Source organism: Danio aesculapii, chromosome 15 (assembly GCF_903798145.1).
Source record: "Danio aesculapii chromosome 15, fDanAes4.1, whole genome shotgun sequence".
Lineage (NCBI taxonomy): Eukaryota > Metazoa > Chordata > Actinopteri > Cypriniformes > Danionidae > Danio > Danio aesculapii.
Genome location: NC_079449.1, coordinates 15393059 through 15413853, shown reverse-complemented (window position 1 = coordinate 15413853; position 20795 = coordinate 15393059). Strand labels below are relative to the sequence as shown.

Below are 20795 nucleotides of genomic sequence, written 5' to 3'. Positions count from 1 at the left end.
TAGACTGTGGCAATGATAGTCACTTCATACTTACAGGCATTATTGCAAACCCCGTAATTAGTTCAACAAAACTGCTACAGTATAACATGAAATCACTTGAACTATGCACTTACACAAGCTGAAATGTTGAAGAAATGATGCATCACTTACTTTTTTCTTGGGAAGATTTACATCAAGTTTCATAGAGGCACACTTGTTCAACGTATTCAGTCGCCTGAATGGGACAAAAAGTGGAAACAAAAAAATTAGAAACCCTTTTCCTTTCAAAGACTATATGTTGCATGACTGATACTGTGGTGATGTGGAAACAAAATCAGCACAGTTTCTGTGACCATCTCTAATATAATCAAGCTATAAGATCTATGTCCCAGCTATCCAATGCTTGGCTCTGGTGAGCAGCAAACCTAATTAGGCACAATAATTGGCCAATGTCCTACTCTCTCTCATGGTCGCTTGGTTTTAATTGGCAAAAGCTTGCAAGCTGCAGTTGTCATGGTTTTCAATGGCCCTCAAGAGCAACTAATGTGGTGTTGATTCCAGCTGCCACATAGTTACTCATCCAGGTCTAAGAGGCCTGCTTTCCCCCCTCAAATTCTCAAAACCATACAAAAACCGTAAGACCTTGCTTTTCTTTGATGCCATTCCCAAAATGTCCTGAAACTAGATCATTTGTGTGGTCCCTCAAATATGAAAGATAATTTTAAGATGAAAGTGAAGCAGCTTCCTGAGCTTTTGACAAAGTCGTGGGCTCAAACGGCTCCTTTTTGAATCACAGATCATTAGTTTTAATTAGGACGTTTCACAATAAATACACTGAAGCAACAATTCAATGCATCAATATTTCCAATAAAAGTAAAAGAAAACATAAAGTCTCCTCCTAGATCTGAAACCATTAGTTTTATTACAATCTATTGGTACTGGGAAGGGAATGAAAAGAATAATGTGGAAAAGAGGACAAAACATTGCGTGCCTCAAGCATGTACTGAAACCAAGCCACTGGTTTTGATGTAATAATCATGACATTTTATGACTCTTTTCATTGTTCAACCATCTGTGTGTGTGCTATAAAATTACATGAATCACAAATGTCAGCTACTTAATTTTAGCTATGATGTTAGATTAAGGCAGTGGTGTCCAAATCGGTCCAGGAGGGCCGGTGTCCTGCATATTTTAGTTCAAACCCCAATTAAACACACCTGAACAAGCTAATCAAGCTCTTTCTAGGTATACTAGAAACTTCCAAACAGGTGTGTTGAAGAAAGTTGGAGCTAAGCTATGCAGGACTCCGGCCCTTCAGGAGTTTGGGAACATTGGATTAAGAGATTTGAAATATGGTTGTGCATATTTAGCCATTAATCATTCATTCATTCATTCATTCATTCATTTTCCTTTGGCTTAGTCCCTGATTTATCAGGGGTCACCACAGTGGAATGAACCGGCAATTACTCTGGCATATGTTCTATGCAGCCATTAATCAGTATTAACAAATAAAGATTGAGAACTGGTCCTTATACTAAAGTGTTAACCTTTCATTGTGTTAATAAGCTTACATTTGTTGGTTGTTGGCTGAACATTGCTTATGCAAGTTAACGAGACTAAGGTGATGAATTTGGTGACAATCCATTAATTAACCATTGACAGATTTGTGAACTAAAATCAGCAAACTGCAGAGAGTAAAGTGTCAGACAAAGGTTAAAAATGTTAGCTTTGTCACTAGAGCTCGCAAACATCCGCAACTAACTGACTCCTCCACACTCTTACTAGGCATGTCGTGCTAGAATTGTTTACCAAGTTGTTCCCCTCCGGGGGCTGTAGAAAAGTGAGAAGTCAGGGGGAGAGGTGGGAATGTCGGACATTGTTTCCCACACAACAGTAAACAGGTTTGGAATTTCGATGAGTTGCTTAAGGGTTGTTTAGAGTCACAGTAGACCGGCTTGAGTACACCCCCCCTTTGCCCCCAGTGCTTTCCTACCAGAGCAATCTCCAAGGCAACCAAAGTCACTGGAGGGCTCTTTTCATCTTAATTTGGGAACTCAAATTCAGTGTCTAAACAAGACAAAAAGCTAACTCATTGAGAACATTCTGTACTTAATTTCTGGGGGAACACAATGAGTGTAATTTACAAACTTTTTTGAGTCACTTGTTGCTTTAATAGTGACATTATTTACTCTAGTATTACAAGGAGATTGACACAAGAGAAAGTCCTCCAGACCTGAAGTTAATTCATGCAAGCATGAGGGAAAAGCAGACTTTTAGGATTTGTTGTCATTACTGATGAATAGGATTGTGATGAACCTCAACCACTGCAAAATAAATGTTTTGAAAATGAGATTTGAATGCTGCAGAAGTAGATCTAAATCCTTTAACTTTATTACCACTCTTGTTTTTGTAAGTGGGATATGATTCAGCATTTCTAGCATCCTCAGGGTCACTATTGTGCCTCTTAAAGCTATTAAGGTTTATTTCAACAGCTCCAACTATGTGGCTATTTGGTCTATGTGGCTTCCATTGCACTCACACCTCTAAAATTTATTTCCATTTAGTTCACAGCACCAAAATGACCCCTTAAGTTCTACTGGTCTGGCTCCGAGTGGGATTCAGAGTATGACTCCCATGAGCTTGGAGCAGAGTTTTGGGCCTGGGAGGTAACTGAGTTAACAAGGCTACAAAAGACCCCATCCCTTGGTCAGTATAACATCTTCATTGTACTCTGCCCCTTAAGCCTTACTCCTACCATGGTTATAACACCAATGTCTCCATTTCTGTCCTGCTGTAAATGTAACCCCACTAGTCTTACACCACCCAACCCTCTCTGAGCAGGGATCGAACTGGCGACTCGAAGCGGCCGGTTGCTTGAACAAGGAGGCTAAACACCATGGCCTTTAGCTTCTGTCGCTAGAGCACCATTTAGAGGTCAGGAGTGAGGTTTACCTGCACAGCACTTCACTAGCTGGCCTCTGTTACACTCACCCCCCTAAACCTCACTCCCATCCGGGACACAACACCAATGTAACCCGCCAAGTCCTGCACCACCCAACCCGCTCCGAGCTGGGATTGAACTGGCGACAATCCACATGGGAGTCGGTTGCTCTAACAAGGATGCTAAGAACAATGACCTCTAGCATCTGTCTTCGTTAAATAAAGACGACTCAAACTTGTGTATCCTGCATTGGAAACTAACTATTTAACTATCTCCATTGCGCTTCACTTTCAACCGGGCCACGGCACCAAAGCAACCCCACCTGAGTGGGATCTGATCCAGGGTTTCCAGCAAGGCATGGTAACAAGGACATTAAAGACACAAATCTATAGTGTCAGTTGCTGGTGCATCTCCAGGGAGTTTGTACAGCTCCTCAAGCTGGCCACCGTTACATCAACATGGTTCTAAAATAATTTTTTTCCTCTGTTTTATTGCTGCAATTATATGTTGCATTTATTAAGTTTAAGTAGTTTCAGTGTTTCCCCAAAGATATGGCTTGATTTATTTAGGATGTAGAGAAGACAGTAAATACACCACAGTTCTTACCGGCATAGAGGTTCCACAAGGTCTTTGTCCAAGAAGTCATGGTCTTTCTTCACAGGAGAGATGTCAATGGGAAATTGAGAATCTGCAAAGATGCACAGGAATATCCCATTTCAACAATCAAGTTCATTACAGTCCAATTCAGGAAAAAACAGATGTCTTTTAAGCACTATAATGATTTCCCTCTGATTCGTTAATAGGCCAATCTTGCATGTTCACAGTGAACACAGAGGAATCCAGGCGCCCACACTCTTTAAAAAACCCTGACAACACATTCTTTCCAGAGCGATAGCCAAAGCACAGAGAGTAGCTAACTTGTTTTAAACTTCCAGATGCTAATAAAGTGAGACAGGGTTTGCCCCCCAAATTCTGAGCTTGGCTTTGAAAAGCCATTACGTCTTCAACTGAGTATAGTGTCCAACTTATGTAATGGGTTGACTGGATCCAGACCCCGCCAGAGTTGACATTCCACTAGTACAATTAAATGTTTCATCATATTTTTTGCCTCTTCTGAATAAAATAAGAAAAATCACAGATTCAAAGAGAGACACTGTGTTCTGGTTTTAAGCTGCTGGATATTCCAAAACAACACTTCTGAAGAGATGCATTGTGGAAAGATTCTATCCTGCACTTTGATTCCATCACCACAAAAAATGACAATGAAGTATTAATGTCACAATTACACAAAGAACGTATTGTATAACTAAACAGAATTTATTTTGCTAAAAACTCTACACTACCTGACAAAAGTATTGTCGCTTAGGAACAGCAAATAATAACTTGATCTCTAGTTGATCATTCAGAAGTGGCTTATTTGAAAGGCAAAGGCCTCTAGATTATGCTTATTTTAATTAGGACAGTAAGGTCTAACTTTGCTTAGACAAAAGTCTTGTCACTTAACAGAAATAATGTACAGCATATAGTCATGGTGCAGTGGAAAAAGAATTATTATCGTGTATGACTCACATGAGCTTGGAGGACTGCATCCATACATCTCTACTATGACTCAAACAACTTATCATCAATAGTAATCTGGAATGGCAAAGAAAGCATTCTAGCAGGACTCCCAGAGTTCATCAAGATTCTTTGGATTCATCTTCAATGCCTCCTCCTTTATCTTACTCCAGACAAGTTCAATAATGTTCATGTCTGGTGACTGGGCTGGCCAGTCCTGGAGCACCTTGACCTTCTTTGCCTTCAGGAACTTTAATGTGAAGGCTATGAGAAGGAGCGCTATCCTGCTGAAGAATTTGCCCTCTCCAGTGGTTTGTAATGTAATGGGCAGCACAAATGTCTTGATACCTCAGGCTGTTGATGTTGCCATCCGCTCTGCAGATCTCTTGGTTGCTCCCATACTGAATGTAACCTCAAACCATGATTTTTCCTTCACCAAACCTGACTGATTTCTGTGAGAATCTTGGGTCCATGCGGGTTCCAATAGTTCTTCTGTAGTATTTGTGATGATTGGGATGCAGTTCAACAGAAAAATCTCCCTTCTGCCACTTTTCCAAATGATCAACTAGAAGTCAAGTTATTATTTGTTGCTCTTACAACTGGGATTGATGACAAGACTTTTGTCAGGTAGTGTATATTCATTTAATTATTTATATGCTACAAAAAACTTTAATAAAACTCTTAATTATATTATATTATATTATATTATATTATATTATATTATATTATATTATATTATATTATATTATATTATATTATATTATATTATATTATATTATATTATATTATATTACTCTATTCTCTCTACTCTGATCTTTCACACATAGAAAAGCACGCATAAATTTTTAAATAAATTTATTTTTTTTGGGGGGGTTACTTTATAACTTCAAATGGACAAGTAACAGAGAACAAAAAAAGTCCAGAACGCTGGGGTTTTTTACTCTTAAAACATGAAATGGAAATATAAAAGGAAAAAAACTAGAGCGCTCATACAATTTAATCTAAAGACCAACACTCCAAGATCAAAAGCACTTGCCATGGGCGACTGAAAAAGGCAGAGTTTTTTTGCGGCAAGGTTTTTCCCATGACCTCTGCCTCTCTTTGAAGATGTCACACTCTATATGTACAAGCGGTACCTCTTAACTGGAACCTGTTTGACCAATGACCTGTACCTCCCAGCATTTCAGATGTAAGGGGTATGAATGCTCTGAGTAAATGAGGCCTTTTTCTGAGGTGGTTCGAAACATCAGACCACAGGGAAAATGAGTGAGCTTAAACCGGCTAAACAACATGAGGTCTGACAGACATTAAAGCACACATTTAAACATCGGAAACTACAACCCACATTAAAAGCTTGTTTTTGCCCATAATGACACTCATTGTGGGAACAGGTTGACGTCATGCGATTGTTTGGAAATCTGAATGAGAGTACTAACCTCCCCTGAAACAGTTTTAACCATACTACCAGTCAAAAGTTTGGGATAATGGCGAATGTTAATATTTTGAAAGATCATCAAGGTTTAATTTTTTGATAATACTTTATCTGTTCCTAATTGGTGTAGTTTAAATTGTATTAAAATATTTTATTCAATTCAATAAACTTTATTGTCTATCCCACAGGGGTTAGAAAATTGTCTTTAGACATAGGGTCACAGACAACAACAAAAAATAAATACACTTACACAATTATTTAAAACATACTATTTAAAAAAAAAGAATGGCAGTGGCAATAAATGTCTTCTTGCACTAAGGCTTTTTTGCTAGTAATTTATACCACCTGCCAGACGGAAGTAACTTAAAGGAACCATGTAAATAATGGGAAGAGTTTTTTTCTTTTTGTCGCTGCAATAAATAAATCAGTTAGAAGTATTTGTCTTTCATCAATTATTTTACTCGCTACATTTACCAATCTTAAAAGTTTATTTTTGCTTTTAACAGAGAGGGAGTTAAACCAGGCTACAATGTTAAAAGTAAGGACAGATTCAATAAGTGATTTATGTACGACAATCAAAATGTCCTTCTCAATATCAAAACTTCTCGGTTTTCTCAACAACCTCAACCGCCGATGAGCCTTTTTAAAAACTTTCTCTGAGTGTTTATCAAAAGAGAATTGAAAGTCAATTTCCACACCTAAATATTTCAAAGAACACACCCTAACTTCCTCCCCATGAATTAACAAAGGGTCACCGAATGTTTATATTTTGTTTGTCCTACAGCACATTTCTTTCATCTTACTAATGTTAAGCTGCAAGGAAATCTCTGTTGTCTAACTTGTGATAAAATTGAAAAATGTAAATAATTATCCAATAACTGATTATCATTTACAAATCCCACCTACGCCATATCATCAGCATACTTGATAAGTGTCAGAATGAGACACTTGCTAATTATTATTAATTATTAATATTAAATATTATTATATATCTTTTCAAAATCAAAATGTGAATTTAATCTGGTGAGATTTTAGCATCACTGGTCCCGACTTCTGTGTCACATGATGCTTCAGGAATCATTCAGATTTGATGATCTGTTCCTCAATAAGAGTTTATTAATATTATCAGTGTTAAAAAAAGCTTCACTGTTCATATTTATGGAAACTGTGATACAGTATCATTCACAGTCAAAAGTACTATTAAATATGTATTTACTTTTATTTATTGAGAATTTCTTTTTATTTTGAACATTATTTTGATAAAAAATCTGCATAAAGTAAAATAAATCATCTTCTACAAAACAATGAAGCAGTAAAATATTTTTATCAATTATTACAAATGACGGAATAACAATAATAAATGATCATAACAGAACAACAAATCATCATATTATAACGGTTTCTAAAGAATTGTGTCACAATTAAGACTGAAATAATTATGTTAAAATTTCAGCTTTAAAACAGATAAAAAATTGTAATAATATTTCACCAGTTTAACATTTTAGAAAATTTTAAATTAAATAAAAGCAAGCTTGGATTAAGCATCTTTTAAAAACATGTAAAATGTAAAAATATACATATGTAACATGTAAAAATTGCACAACCCAAGCTCATTATTGATATGTATGCCGCCGACAGCGTCATACCACCATGTAGGGTTCGTTTTAAAGACGAAATGCAGCCATATGTAGCTCTGGCTACATAATTCTCGCTCTCCAGAAATGTATATGGGGCTACGTATTCACAATGAGCCTGTGTTAAAATTGTAATATATGGCTTTCCATTTGTGTGTAATAACATTTATGATCCTTTCTAATTGTATATTTCCATGTGGTGAAGCAATACCTTCAAAGAGTTGGGCGTACTGGGGGAATCCTGCTGCCCGCAGCCAATCACAAGCTTCCTTTGCCTCGATTTCTGCAACACAAAAAGTGTATACTTGTCAGACTCATAAAACATGTCTATCTGTTTAATATATAGACTTTATAAAGACAAAGAAGAAACAAAATTAGAGGGCTCCGATCTCATGGGTTGCTTCGAACTTTGAGATCATAATGACCACATAATGACAAAGTCAAGCATCTTTCTTAAATGTCTCTCCAAAACAAAGCCAAAGAACTTCATATTCACATGGATATTTTCTGCATAGAGTAAATTAGCATCCATAATCCTGGCCAATTTTAGCATTTCTTAAGATAAGGAAGATTTGCTGTTGTTGTTGCAAGATTACACATAAAAAAGTGTGATTAAACTTTTGGCAGATTTATTATTAATAGAGATTTATTACTCTTATTTCCACTGTTAATTTGTTTTTTCTTTTTCTTTTTTTATGTTAAACAAGTGTTTATAAATAATGTAATGTTATTATTTCTATTTAATTTAATTATAACATTTATTTAATAGTAGATATTAAGAATAATTACTTCTACTATTTTAATATAACTATATTAACGAAATACAACTAAACAATAACAACAAATACAAAAACAAATATTGGATTAATTTCTTCATATTAAAAATATTGTTTTAAATTTGTTGACATGTAATTATAATATGTCTAATAAAGTATACAGATTTCTTATCTTGTTTTAAATGGATAGTTCAAGCAAAAAGATTACATTTTCTATCCATTTACTCACTTTTCTGCATTTCCTTCTTCTGTTGAACACAAAACTAATTATTTTGAAGGATGTTTATACACTGTAAACCCAACAGTAAACATTATCAAATGAAATGAGTGTAGTTAACTTAAAATTTACTGAAAGTTAATACTACTCATTTGAAAAGAGTTTTGAACTCAGTGTTGAAGGTAATGAGTTATTTAAATACCTCATTACTTCAACTTAAATAGAGCAAGTTCACAGTACTCATATAGATTAGTTTTTAACTCAAATGGTTTGAAGCAATCAGTTTCCTCAAACGGTTCGAGTTGCCTTCACTTATTGAGTTTTATTGTATTCACTTGATTTGAGATCTCTTCATTTATTAGGTTTTACTGTGCTCAAATTGTTTCATTTACTCAAATGGATTAAGTTCGCAGCACTCATTAGGATTCATTTTTGAACTTAAATGGTTTGTTGCAATCGATTTCCTCAAATGGTTTGAGTTACCTTAACTTTTTGGGTTTTACAGTGTAGGAAAAGCAGCCACTGGCATCCATAGCAGAAGTAAAAATACAAGTCAATGGCTGTTTTATTATTTTCAAATATGATAACATAATTGTAACTTTTGCGTAAACTAACCCTTTAAGGATGTTCAAATCATCTTGCCACAAAACCAAACTACAACATTGACACAACCTTGCTGTTTTGTCAATGAAAATTTGTTGCATCCAACCAAGGAAACTAACACAGACAGTTATCATGAGAATTATTTTTAGAAACACTTGTGTGCTCTTGGACAGGAAGAGAAGGAGAGAGAGCGAGAAAAAAAAGAGTGAGCAAGTATTACATAACAGCATCAGTTGTGTGTGATTTAATTACATTTCCCTTCCTGCCGCTGCATGAACGAGGTTCTTCCTGAAGGTCAGCTAATACATAATAACACAGTCCTGCGAGCCTGTAAAGTCTGCTCATAATCCCACATGATAAAAACCAGGACAGCTCAAGATCTTTGGGATTAAGTGATCAGTTGCATATTGGCATTATGATCCTGTTCATAAAGCAGCAGACCTTTACGTGACGTGTCGTAGTTAATGGAGGGTTAACAGAATATACTTGAAGACTGTTTGGGATTTTCAGCAGTCAGATTTGGAAAAATAAAAAAACATTGGAAACTATGCGATTCCAGAAGGGACGGAACATCATACTGATTTATGAGGGCTCTGAACAAAACAACCAGAGCTGACCACAGCAGGTCAGAAACACTCTGGGTATTAAGAAAAAATGGTACATAACATTCAAAAATAATAATAAAATCAGATTTTAAAAAATTATTAATTAATTATTGAAAGAATCTCCAATGAAAACAGAAAAATGGAAATGGAGATTCTTGCAAATGCCTTCTTTTTTAGGAAAAAAAAAATACTCTATTTAAAGGGATAGTCCACCCAAAAATGAAAATTCTTTCATCATATACTCATCTGTCTCTTGTGGCAAACCTTTAGGAGTTTCTTTCTTCTGTTAAACTAAAAAGAAGATGTTTTGAGAAATGCTAGAAACTGGTAACCATTGACTTTCATGGTTTTTACTTTTCCTATGACGAAAGTTAATGGTTACAGGTTTTCAACTTTCTTCAAAATATCTTATTTTGTGTTTAACAGAAAAAATAAATTCATAAAGATTTGGAATTTTCGAGGGAGTGTAAAAAAGTGAGTAAATTTTCATTTTTGTGTGAACTATCGCTTTAGGAAATATTTAACAGAAATCTTTAAGTTTGTACTTCTCATATAAAAAATTATATAAATGAATAAATAATTACAACAGCACACTAATGAAGATGATGAACATTGGACTCACAAAATTCTTAGTAGAATTTTTCAAGAGTCTTAGTAGACTGTCTGCTTATGTCTGTTGGTACTGCTCCTTCAACAGACATTTAACTGACTATAAAAAAAACTTTGCAGGTACATGTCAACTTACACTAACCCTAACCCCAACCTAACAGTCTCTTTATAATCTAATGAGAATTAGTTGGCATGAAGATACAATGTAACTTAAATTCAACAAACGAACCATTAAAATAAAGTGTGACCGTATAAATAAATCTGTGATAAAATTCAAATCTGTAACAAAATTTATCCTAATAAAGTAAAAACAAACAAAAAAAAAATAAAAAATATATATATATCTGATTTCATAAGACATAAAGTCCTCAAACTGGGCTTAAATATACCATTACATCATAAATGTTGAACTGTCTAACAAATTCTGCATCATCATTTGAGAAGTTTGACTACTGTGTATATATTATAGAATATTTGACATCAAAATCAAACATAATACTCAAAAAAAATAAAGGGAAAAAAATTATGTAACACTCCAAGTGTTCCCTTTATAACTTTGAGCAGTGTATTTCTCATCAACTTCAAATAGCATGAGCTAGGCCATTTACATTACACTTACAGTCCTTTTATGTATCAATAATTGTATGATTTGTGTAATTCTCAGAAAGAATTTTAAAAACATTTATGGCAAAGTTAAGACTATCTAAATGACAATGACAAATTGCAGCATAATAATACACCAAATGTTATACAGTCAGTGAGAGACTCAAGAAGACAGTGCTTACAGAAGAAAGAAACTCAAAATGGTTTGGATTTTTTTTCGAGGGACAGTAAATCTTGAATACATTTTCATTTTTGAGGTGAACTTTCCCTTAAAGAAATCTCACGTTTTCTCAAGAGATTTCTGTGAAATAGATCAGACTTCTCAAATAAAAACATTATAAATAAGTAATTACAAAAGCCTATTGATACAGATGATGAACATCGGACTCCCAAAATTCTATATGTATATAGAAATCTGTGACAAATTCAAAATCTGTGACAAAATTGATCCTAATAAAATCAAAAAACAAAAAATATGATTTCATAAGACATAAAGGCCTCAAATTGTGCTTAAACACACCTTAAATGTTGAACTGTCTACAGAATTCCGCATCCCAATTTGAGAAGTTTGACTATAAATTGTAGAATATTTGACATCAAAATCAAATATTTCTTATCATCTTCAAAAAATTATGAGCTGGGACATTCACATTACATGTACAGCCCTTATACTTATCAATAATTGCCTGATTTGTGTTACTCTCCGAAAGAATTTTATAAAACATCTAAGACAAGGTTAAGACTATCTGACAATGACAAATTCCAACATAATAATACACTAAATGAAATACAGTCAGCCAGAGACTCAAGAAGACAGTGTTTGGACTTGAAACAGCTCAAATCTGATATTTACCAAACAATAAAAGAACATAAGCGCATACTTTCCATTGTTTAAGACTGCATTGCATTTCAGCTGGCTATCGAGTTACTGACAAACAAATCCCAGTAATGTCTAACACCCAGTAAACACACCGTAAAATTCACATTCGGTTCAAGTAAAATGTTTTTTAATAGATCTGTTCCCAATACAAAACATTCCCTAAAAAAACTGTAGATGAAAAATTCCAATTAAAATCGAACAAACTAAAAAAAACGCTAAAAATCTATATAAAAACAGTGTAATTAAGCTATGATTTAGTTTTTTACACTTTTGAAAGAAATGATTTGTTTGTTATAGTAAAACTATAAAATTGTAAAAAATTATTAAACTTAAAATCTATATTTTTAATATACTTTAAACATGTAATTTATATCTATTATATGAAAATAAAGCTGTCGAGGGAAAACAATGGGAGGAATTAAGGCACAAGTTTAAACAAATCTATGAAATTACTAAATACATGATTACACTGTAAAAAAAAGTTTATTAACAGGTTTTGTATTTTGTTATTAACATTTTTTGTTTATTTATGGTTATGAATTTCATTAAGAGAACTTGACCTCTGCTTTGTCGATTTTTGATGTTAAAAATTTAACTCCTCAGTTTAACAAAGTGTCTTTTGTTGACCTTTTAATAGTTTGAAACAACATATTGTATAAGAAATAATATAGAAAATTAGGTCCTATATGGAAAAAAATACTTGCCAGTTTATCACCAGGTTTTTGTTCGATAATTTACAACATCAACCCAGACAACATGTCATATAAACATTATTATATATAATATAAAACATTAAAAAATGTCATAAAAAGGCACTTTTTTTATCTTTTCAACATCAAAAGCTGTTGGAGGAAACATTTAGGTTCCATAATGCAATCCAAAAGAAAAAATACAGAGAACTGAAATATTTTACAGTGTACCAGGGTTTCTGCAGGTTTCACCAAGTTAAATATAAAACTTTTTAAGACATTTTTAAGACCATTATGAATAAAATGTTAGACCTATACAGGGCTAAATGCTAAAGAGTTAACATCCCAATTAAAAAAGATTTTCACTTACCCTATCAAAAATGATTAAAATTGAATACATTTAATAATACAATAATAATAATATTTTAAAATTAGTTTTCAAATACATGCATTCACAAATCCTATAACCCTTAATTAAATTAAAAAATAATTTATTAATAAAGATATGGATCAGGTCAGTATCCTTAGCAGTAAATAAATGGAGAACCTTTCAGAAAATGTTAAGGTAAGTAATTAAATGCTATTTATAAATAAAAAGTTTAAAGTTTTATTGGGATGGATTGTTGGTGATTGTACAGGTCTTAACGGCCAGATTGGGTAGCTATCCATATACAAAGGAAAATTAAGACCTGTTAAAAAAGATTTAAGACCTACAACATAACATTTTAGTAGATTTAAAACTTTTTAAGGCCTAAAATTTAGCTTTTGAGATTTAAGACATTTTAAGACTTTTTAAGACCCCGCGGATACCCTGATGTATATATCACCCACTACATCTAAACATCATCAAAACAGTAATATCTTTTCCTTAATCCTTTAAGACCCAAATGAATCATTCTCACCTGATTCAGCAACAAAGAAACGACCCCATAAGTTACTTTCAACAATCCAACGACATGCAAATATAATAATGCAGCATCACAGCTCCAATTCAAAACACATTCTGAACCTCTTTCCAGCCCTGCCTGATGACCCTAATCACGTCCCAGAGGGTGTCCTGTGGGTTACGGGGTCTATGCTCATCCTCTGAGCATGCGGAAAAGATGTCAGAGCGAATCGCCTGGGTTTTCATTCATATTGACAGTAGGATGGAAAGAATTCCTGCGCTGCCTCCACCCCACTAAGATTACCTTTCCTTTGTGTCGCCTCCTTTACCGAACAATACGGTTTGTTCAGTTCAGTAGCTCCTGTGAGACGGACTAAATGCTCAAATGATATAAGACCATTCTTTATGAGCGTGTCACGAAACTCGGTCTATAGCAGGGACCTCTTTACGTTCTGAGAGATGTAAACAAATGTATGAAACTAGCAGATCTGTAGGCAAATATTAGCAGATGAAATGTCCTTGAGGTTAAAAAACCTACGATATGACATGAGTGTACAAATATTTGATGGTATGTATTTTTACATGGTCGTGGCACACAGTGTTGCTAAAACACTGCTTGTTAGTTCAACATATTATTCAAAACAGAAATGACAAATAAATGATAAAATATTCACTTAACCCTTTTACATGTAATGCCTCTGAATACGTTTTTTAAATCTGATCGTGAGAATCTGATCGTGAGTTAGAATGTGTCAATTAAAATATATTCCATGGTGATGCGTCAGTTTTTTAATCTAACACACCGCAGACAGATCTGTTTTTTTTTCTTTCCTACAAATATTGACATATGTTGTATTTATATTGTGAAATATTGGATATTTTGATTCTCAAATATGTGTGAAAACATGTATTTAATAATTTAAGCAACATATCAATAATTAACATATTTCTTAATCTGTTGGGCTGTGTCTGCGCTGCAGTGGAGAGATTTGAGCTGCTGGATTTACAGCATGTTAATTTATCAGCTTCTCCCAAAATACATTAAATCAAGTGGTTGTTTATTTGGGAGAAGAATAGAGTAAATGTTCTAGTTACCTAAACAGTGTGTATATGACATGAATAAAGCACATCCTCTGATTAATATGTTAAAAATTCACGATACAACTACTTGAAAATTTGGAATCTGATGTTAGGAAAAATGAATTATAAAGTTATGTTTTAAACATATGTTTGTCTCTTTTTCTTTTCATTAAACAATTGCATTTGTATTGCTTAAAGGGGATATATTAAGTGAACTTCTGTTGAGTGAGATATGCATTGCATACTAATGAAGCAGTTTTGCGGAAGTAGATCAAGCTGGATGAAATGCAAAGATCTGATTGTCTAAAATTAACTTGAGCTCTGCAGCTAAATTTCCTGTTAGCAGAAATGTGTTCAAATTGAACACAGAATATGTACAGTTGTGAAAAGGTTTTTGCTTTTAATGTTGTGCAGAGAATTCGTAGAAAAAGAGGATGTATGTATGGGTGCGGCCAATGGAGGACTGGAAAATGATTGACAAGTGATGAATTTCACTAAATTCCATCTGTTAATATCAGCTGCCTAAACAAGTTGATGTCAGGAAATGGAAGTTGTTGCGCACCCCTGAATGTAACTCTTGCATTGCATTGAGGATAACAGAATTCTGTGAATCGAATTATTCATTTGCATACAACAAATTGCTAATTCGTACTGAGACTATTATCTTTAAAGCTGTCTAAATGACGTGCTAAGCAATGCACATTACTAATCAAAAATTAAGTTTTACAGCAGAACATTTACAAAATATCTTCATGGAACATGATTTTGTACTTAATATTCGAATGATTTTTGGCATTTAAAAAAAGTTGATATTTTGATAGAATCAACTTAAGGCTGATTTTGTGGTCCGGGGTCACAACTGATAAAATTATAATAAAAAAATGTAAAACTCAAGTGAAAAAGCAGCTTTAAATTCAGTAAAAAAAAAAAAACATGGAATTGAAATGAAAACAAAAATGTAGAGGCTGATGTAAAGGCTGACTTAGACTTCTGCGTCGAGTGCATGCAGATGGTTCGACAGTACAGGCAGCATTGAATCAAAACGATAACACAAGGTAAGGGTCAAAACACGGCTAGGCTAAACAAGGAAAAACATGACGTAATGCTCACAGATACAGTTAAACAAGAATCAGCACTGATGTGTGTCTGTGTGCACTGTATACATAGTCCTTGCAATTAGATCATGAGCAGCTCCCAGCCTGTGTGTGTAATCTGCAGAATGAGGAACAGGTGAGTGTAAGCGGTGCATGACTGGATATGTAGTTCATGTAAGGGTGGATTTGTAGTCCGTTAGCGATCGGCATCTGCTAGATCGCTGATAATCATAACATTTACATAAATAGAAACATAGAAACCACACTTCCAGCTAGCGTTTCGGAAGTGTTATTTTCACTGTATCTGCGGCAATCACTCAAAGTACAATTAAACAGTTATAGTGACAGACTGAAATTGTACAAGTGCGACAATTAGACAATAATGTGAGATATTTAGGTATTTAGAAGAATTTTTATAACAATAATGAAAAGCTAAAATTCCAATTAAAGAGTAAACAAACATCTTTCTAAATATCTAAATATCTCAAAACACTGGCTAATAGGCAATTTCAGGCTATCACTATAACTGTTACGCAACTATGTGACAGTCAACTCAACACCTTGTGACTGTAATTGAAAGCTGAGCTCTATTGAACAGAAGCTGAGGAAACCTCCTTCGTGACTAAGCGTTTGTTCCCTAGAGAGCCGTACAGTAACACTGAGAGCAGCGGCATCCACGTCCCACAAACTGCATTTCGAAACCCAAGCTGCCAGATCCACGTCACACAAGCATTCCGTAACACTATCCTAAAAGCTACTATTTCTTTGCCATCATTGTCCTTTCTCATGGAATCGGAAGGATGAAGAGCTGAGCTCCTGGCTCGCTGCCAGCGGGGGAAACTCTCGGTTTTAAATGCGACCAAACTGCGTGCAGTGTCCAATAACTGGAACAACAATGACTTGGTAACACAGCACGACAACAACACAATGTGAAAAAGCAGAGAGCCGATGAATATGTGTGAGAGAGAAAGACACCTTCTTTTCCTCATTGAGTAATCTGATGTAAAGGAGGAGGCGGGATATGCTTTTCCCTGCAGGTCAGCCATGGCACACGCTGGCACTCTGGCAAGCTGTCACACGTCCAGATAGGAACTTAATACAATAAAGGATTTTCATTCAGAAGTTTGACACGAAAATGAAAAAGAAACAAGTCTAAAATTTTATTTTTGGTCACTTTATGCTATGGTACAATTCTTGCTATTAATAAAGCATTAACTGTAACTTTTAGCTCAACAAAAGGCTAATTTGCTGCTTATAAATAGTTATTAAAGTAGTAGATGGGTTTGGGCATTGTTAGGAATAGGGATGTAGGATAATACCATGCAGAATATGTACTTTATAAGTGCTAATAAATAGCCAATATAATAACGATAGGCAGGTAATAGGCCACTAGTTAGAAGGAAGAATTGGTACTTTAATTAAAGTGTTACCATATTTTCTCACTCTAACATTTTTTATTTACTCAATTTACAACTGGATTGACTGTTAATTTCATTTCAACTACAAGTAATTAATTCAATTTAAAAAAAACCAGATTTACCTAGAAAGCCTGAAATAGTATTTTGGGTAACACTTTAAAATAGCAGTGCATTAGTTAATGCTCGTTAATGTATTTACTAACATAAACAAACAATAAACAATGCATCATTTCTATGCATCTTTGTTAATGTTAGTTAATGAAAATACAGTCTTTTATTATTAGTTCATCAACTTGCAGTGCATTAACTGAGGTTAACAAGCATGAATTTGGATTTTACTAATGTATTAGTAAATGTGGAATAAAAGTGATTAATAAATGCAGAACAAGCTTGTTCATACTAGCTGAAGTAGAATGACTGAAACTGAAATTTCTCAGATAATATAAATATATATATATATATATATATATATATATATATATATATATATATATATATATATATATATATATATATATAATTATTTTTTTATTATTGTTTTTTTAATTTTTATTTTTAACTTGATTTACGCAACTGTTTTAACTGTCATAACTGTTAACATTATATAATGTACTAAACTGTTGTTAAATTGAATTCAGAAATTGCTAGTAGGGAAACTACAAGTAGCTAAAATTGCAATACCCAATCTTAAAAAACCGAATCCGATCATCTTTTTTTTTTCAACTTGTAAATTATTTTTCATTTCAAAAATTGTAAATGTAATTTGCAAGTAGTTTAAGCATTAAGTGATATTTTGCTATGTCAACTTGACACACAAAGTTGAAGGCATAATATTAACCTTCCTAAATTTGTAATATTTAAAAGACAAAGACAAAATAAATTAATTAGAACTTTTCCGTAAAGAACATTTCGTAATTTTTAATAACTCATTTCTAATAACTAATTTATTTTGTCTTTGCTATGGTGCACATACTATTTTACATGGTATCTTGGAATACAGTAATATTCCACTTAAAGTGCAATTTACAGGTTTAATTTATTAATTTGGTTAACTACGTTAAGTTAATTAGGCACTGGATTGCTGTAGCCAATAGATAAAACAAAATAATCATTAAGACGAATAATAATGCTCTTATTTTTTAAAGAATTTTAAAAACTGCTTTTATTCCATCCAAACTAAAAGAAATAAGACTTTCCAGAAGAAAATAATATTATAGCAAATATACTGTGAAAATGTCCTTGCTCTTTTAAACATCACTTGGAATTTAATTCTGAAAAAAAGATAGTCTAAAAGATAGTTGGCTAATCATTTAGCCTCCAACTCTATTATGGAAGTTATCCAAAAATCGTTCAGCTATGATATCAACAAGAAATGAAATCAAATTCACATTTCAATACAAATTACAACAGAATGAAAAAGCAGATCGATGAAACTCAAAGTTGTAGTTTTACTTACGAGAGACTTTCATCTTGGTAAAAAAATCAAGCAGTCCTAAAACGTTTAAACCCAAGTTTCCACTTTATCAAACATCTTGTCTGTGCACTCCAAACTTTCTCCTCATCTGCTTCTCCCTCCTCAGCTTTTGTGTTTCTCTCTCTCTCTCTCTCTCTCTCTCTTTCTCGCTTCATTCCCTCCCCTTTATTTTTCACTCACTCTGTCTTTGATTTACTCCACCTCCCATTGGTTCTGAAGTCCGAGCCCCTTTCCAGCATTCCTCCCCTCCACTCCTCATGCTTTCTTTTCTCTTCCACTTTAACCATCACAACTCACTCCTTCTCTCTTGGCACTGCCCTTTCGGACGCTCTCCAAGTGGCAGGACACTGGCAACATGGGACTTTCTTTTCTTGCCGTCTTATGATGTAATCAACCCCCCACTGATCCCATCGCACCGCCAAACCCTACAATCTATGTAGTAAAAACTACAGGATGTTTTGCCTCCCTTATAGCTCAGGGGTGACTTTGTTGCTGGCAAATTCTTCCTGGCAAACTCTTCTTAAAAATAAAACTTCTTTATTAGCATAGGGTTGTGTTCAGGACCTTTAAAATTTCTGTACTGTTCCATTAAAAGTTTTATCTTAAAAGCAAAATAGTAAACAATTGTTTTATTGCTAATATTATTAAATATATTACTTATTTTAAATTGTAATCAAGTTAAACAATTTTTCAGTTTTGACTTTGTTTTTATTATTCATTCATTCATTCATTCATTCATTCATATTCTTTTCGGCTTAGTCCCTTTATTAATCTGGGGTCACCAGATATGTTATTTAGAATATGTTTTATGCAGCGCATGCCCTTCCAGCTGCAACCCATCACTGGGAAACATCCATGCACACTCATTCACACACATACACTACGGACAATTTAGTTTACCCAATTCACCTATACCACATGTTTTTTGGACTACCACATGCACCCAGAGGAAACCCACGTGAACACAGGGAGAACATGCAAACTCCACACAGAAACAGTAACTGACCCAGCCGAGGTTAAAACCAGTGACCTTCTTGCTGTGAGGCGAACATGCTACACACTACATCACCGTGCAGCCCTTTGTTTTTATTAGTTTATTAGTTTTATTATTTACTATTTGTTTTATTAAATCAAATGAATGCTAAAATAAGCATATTATAAGGATATTTGTAAAAAGAATGCATTAACTAAAATAAATAGCTTGTATGACTTAAAAAAATTAGTTGAAAGACAGTTAACCTTTTTTAATAAGTTAAATAAACAAGTAAAATGTTGTCAGGACTTATTTATTATATATATATTTTTATCACAAACTCCTGACTGTAATATTCTTTGGGGAATCACAATTTTTTATTTATTTTTTGCTTGATAAACCCCCTTTATTTTCTAAGTGTTTCTGGGAAAAAGGAAAATTTGGGGTGGACCAGAGGAAACCCAAATGATCCAAATTCCTGCAATGCCTCTCAGGATGATGGGAAGCCGTGGGATAATGTCACATCACAAGAATATGAGCATTAAAACTTATTCACCAGAGGAAATTGGGCGCAACATATTATTGAGTGTCAGATTTTTGTCTGCTGCCCACCCACCATTACATACATCAGCAACGTGACCCTCAAAGCATCATGGGTAAATCTACGTGGGCTTCAGCTTCTGTAGTGGGATCAAACAATAAAGAAAGAAGACAAAGGCTGTCGCCAACTGAATGCCAGCTTACATTCTTCTGAACTCAAAACAACATCTTTGTTGTCTGTCTGCACTTCAGCAATGGTGTTAGACTAGATTATAATCGCAAATACATTAGGTAAAAATATTAACACATTATTTAATATACTAAATATACAGTGGGGAAAGTAAGTATTGAACATCACCATTTTTCTCAGAAAACATATTCCTAAAGGTGCCGTTGACTTGAAATTTTCACCTGATGTTTTTTCACCGGATGTTGGTAACAACCAAAGAAATCCATACATGCAAAGAAAACAAATCGAATTAGTTTACAAATGAAGTTACGTTTAATAAAATGAAATGACACAAGGAAAAAGTATTGAAGTATTGAGGGTGGACATTTCAGCAAGACAATGATCCAAAAAACAGCCAAGGAAAGTCTCAAATGCTTTCAGAGAAAGAAAATCAAGCTCTAGAATGACCCGGCTGTGAAAATCACACCTGAGCAATTCATGTGACTTCATTCTCCATATGAGAGGCGTCTTTAAACTGCCGTCACCAAAAAAGCCTTTCATATTATTTATTAAATACATTAGTTCAGTACTTTCTCCTTGTGTCATTTCATTGTTATTACACATAACTCATTTTTC

General features: G+C 33.9%; 1 protein-coding gene across 4 annotated transcripts in view; it reads right to left on the bottom strand.

Annotated features, from left to right (window-relative positions):
* Positions 1–20795, bottom strand: part of stard13b (StAR-related lipid transfer (START) domain containing 13b) — a 176841-nt gene that overhangs the window by 11840 nt on the left and 144206 nt on the right. For 3 of the 4 annotated variants that reach the window (XM_056473145.1, XM_056473148.1, XM_056473147.1), the window contains 3 exons: positions 7755–7826; positions 3527–3608; positions 151–214 (listed from right to left, as the gene is read on the bottom strand). In XM_056473145.1, the coding sequence (XP_056329120.1) occupies positions 151–214; positions 3527–3608; positions 7755–7826 (218 nt within the window). Of the gene's footprint in view, positions 1–150; positions 215–3526; positions 3609–7754; positions 7827–18459; positions 18565–20795 lie in introns of those variants that run through there. The other variant, XM_056473149.1, reaches the window with a different exon arrangement.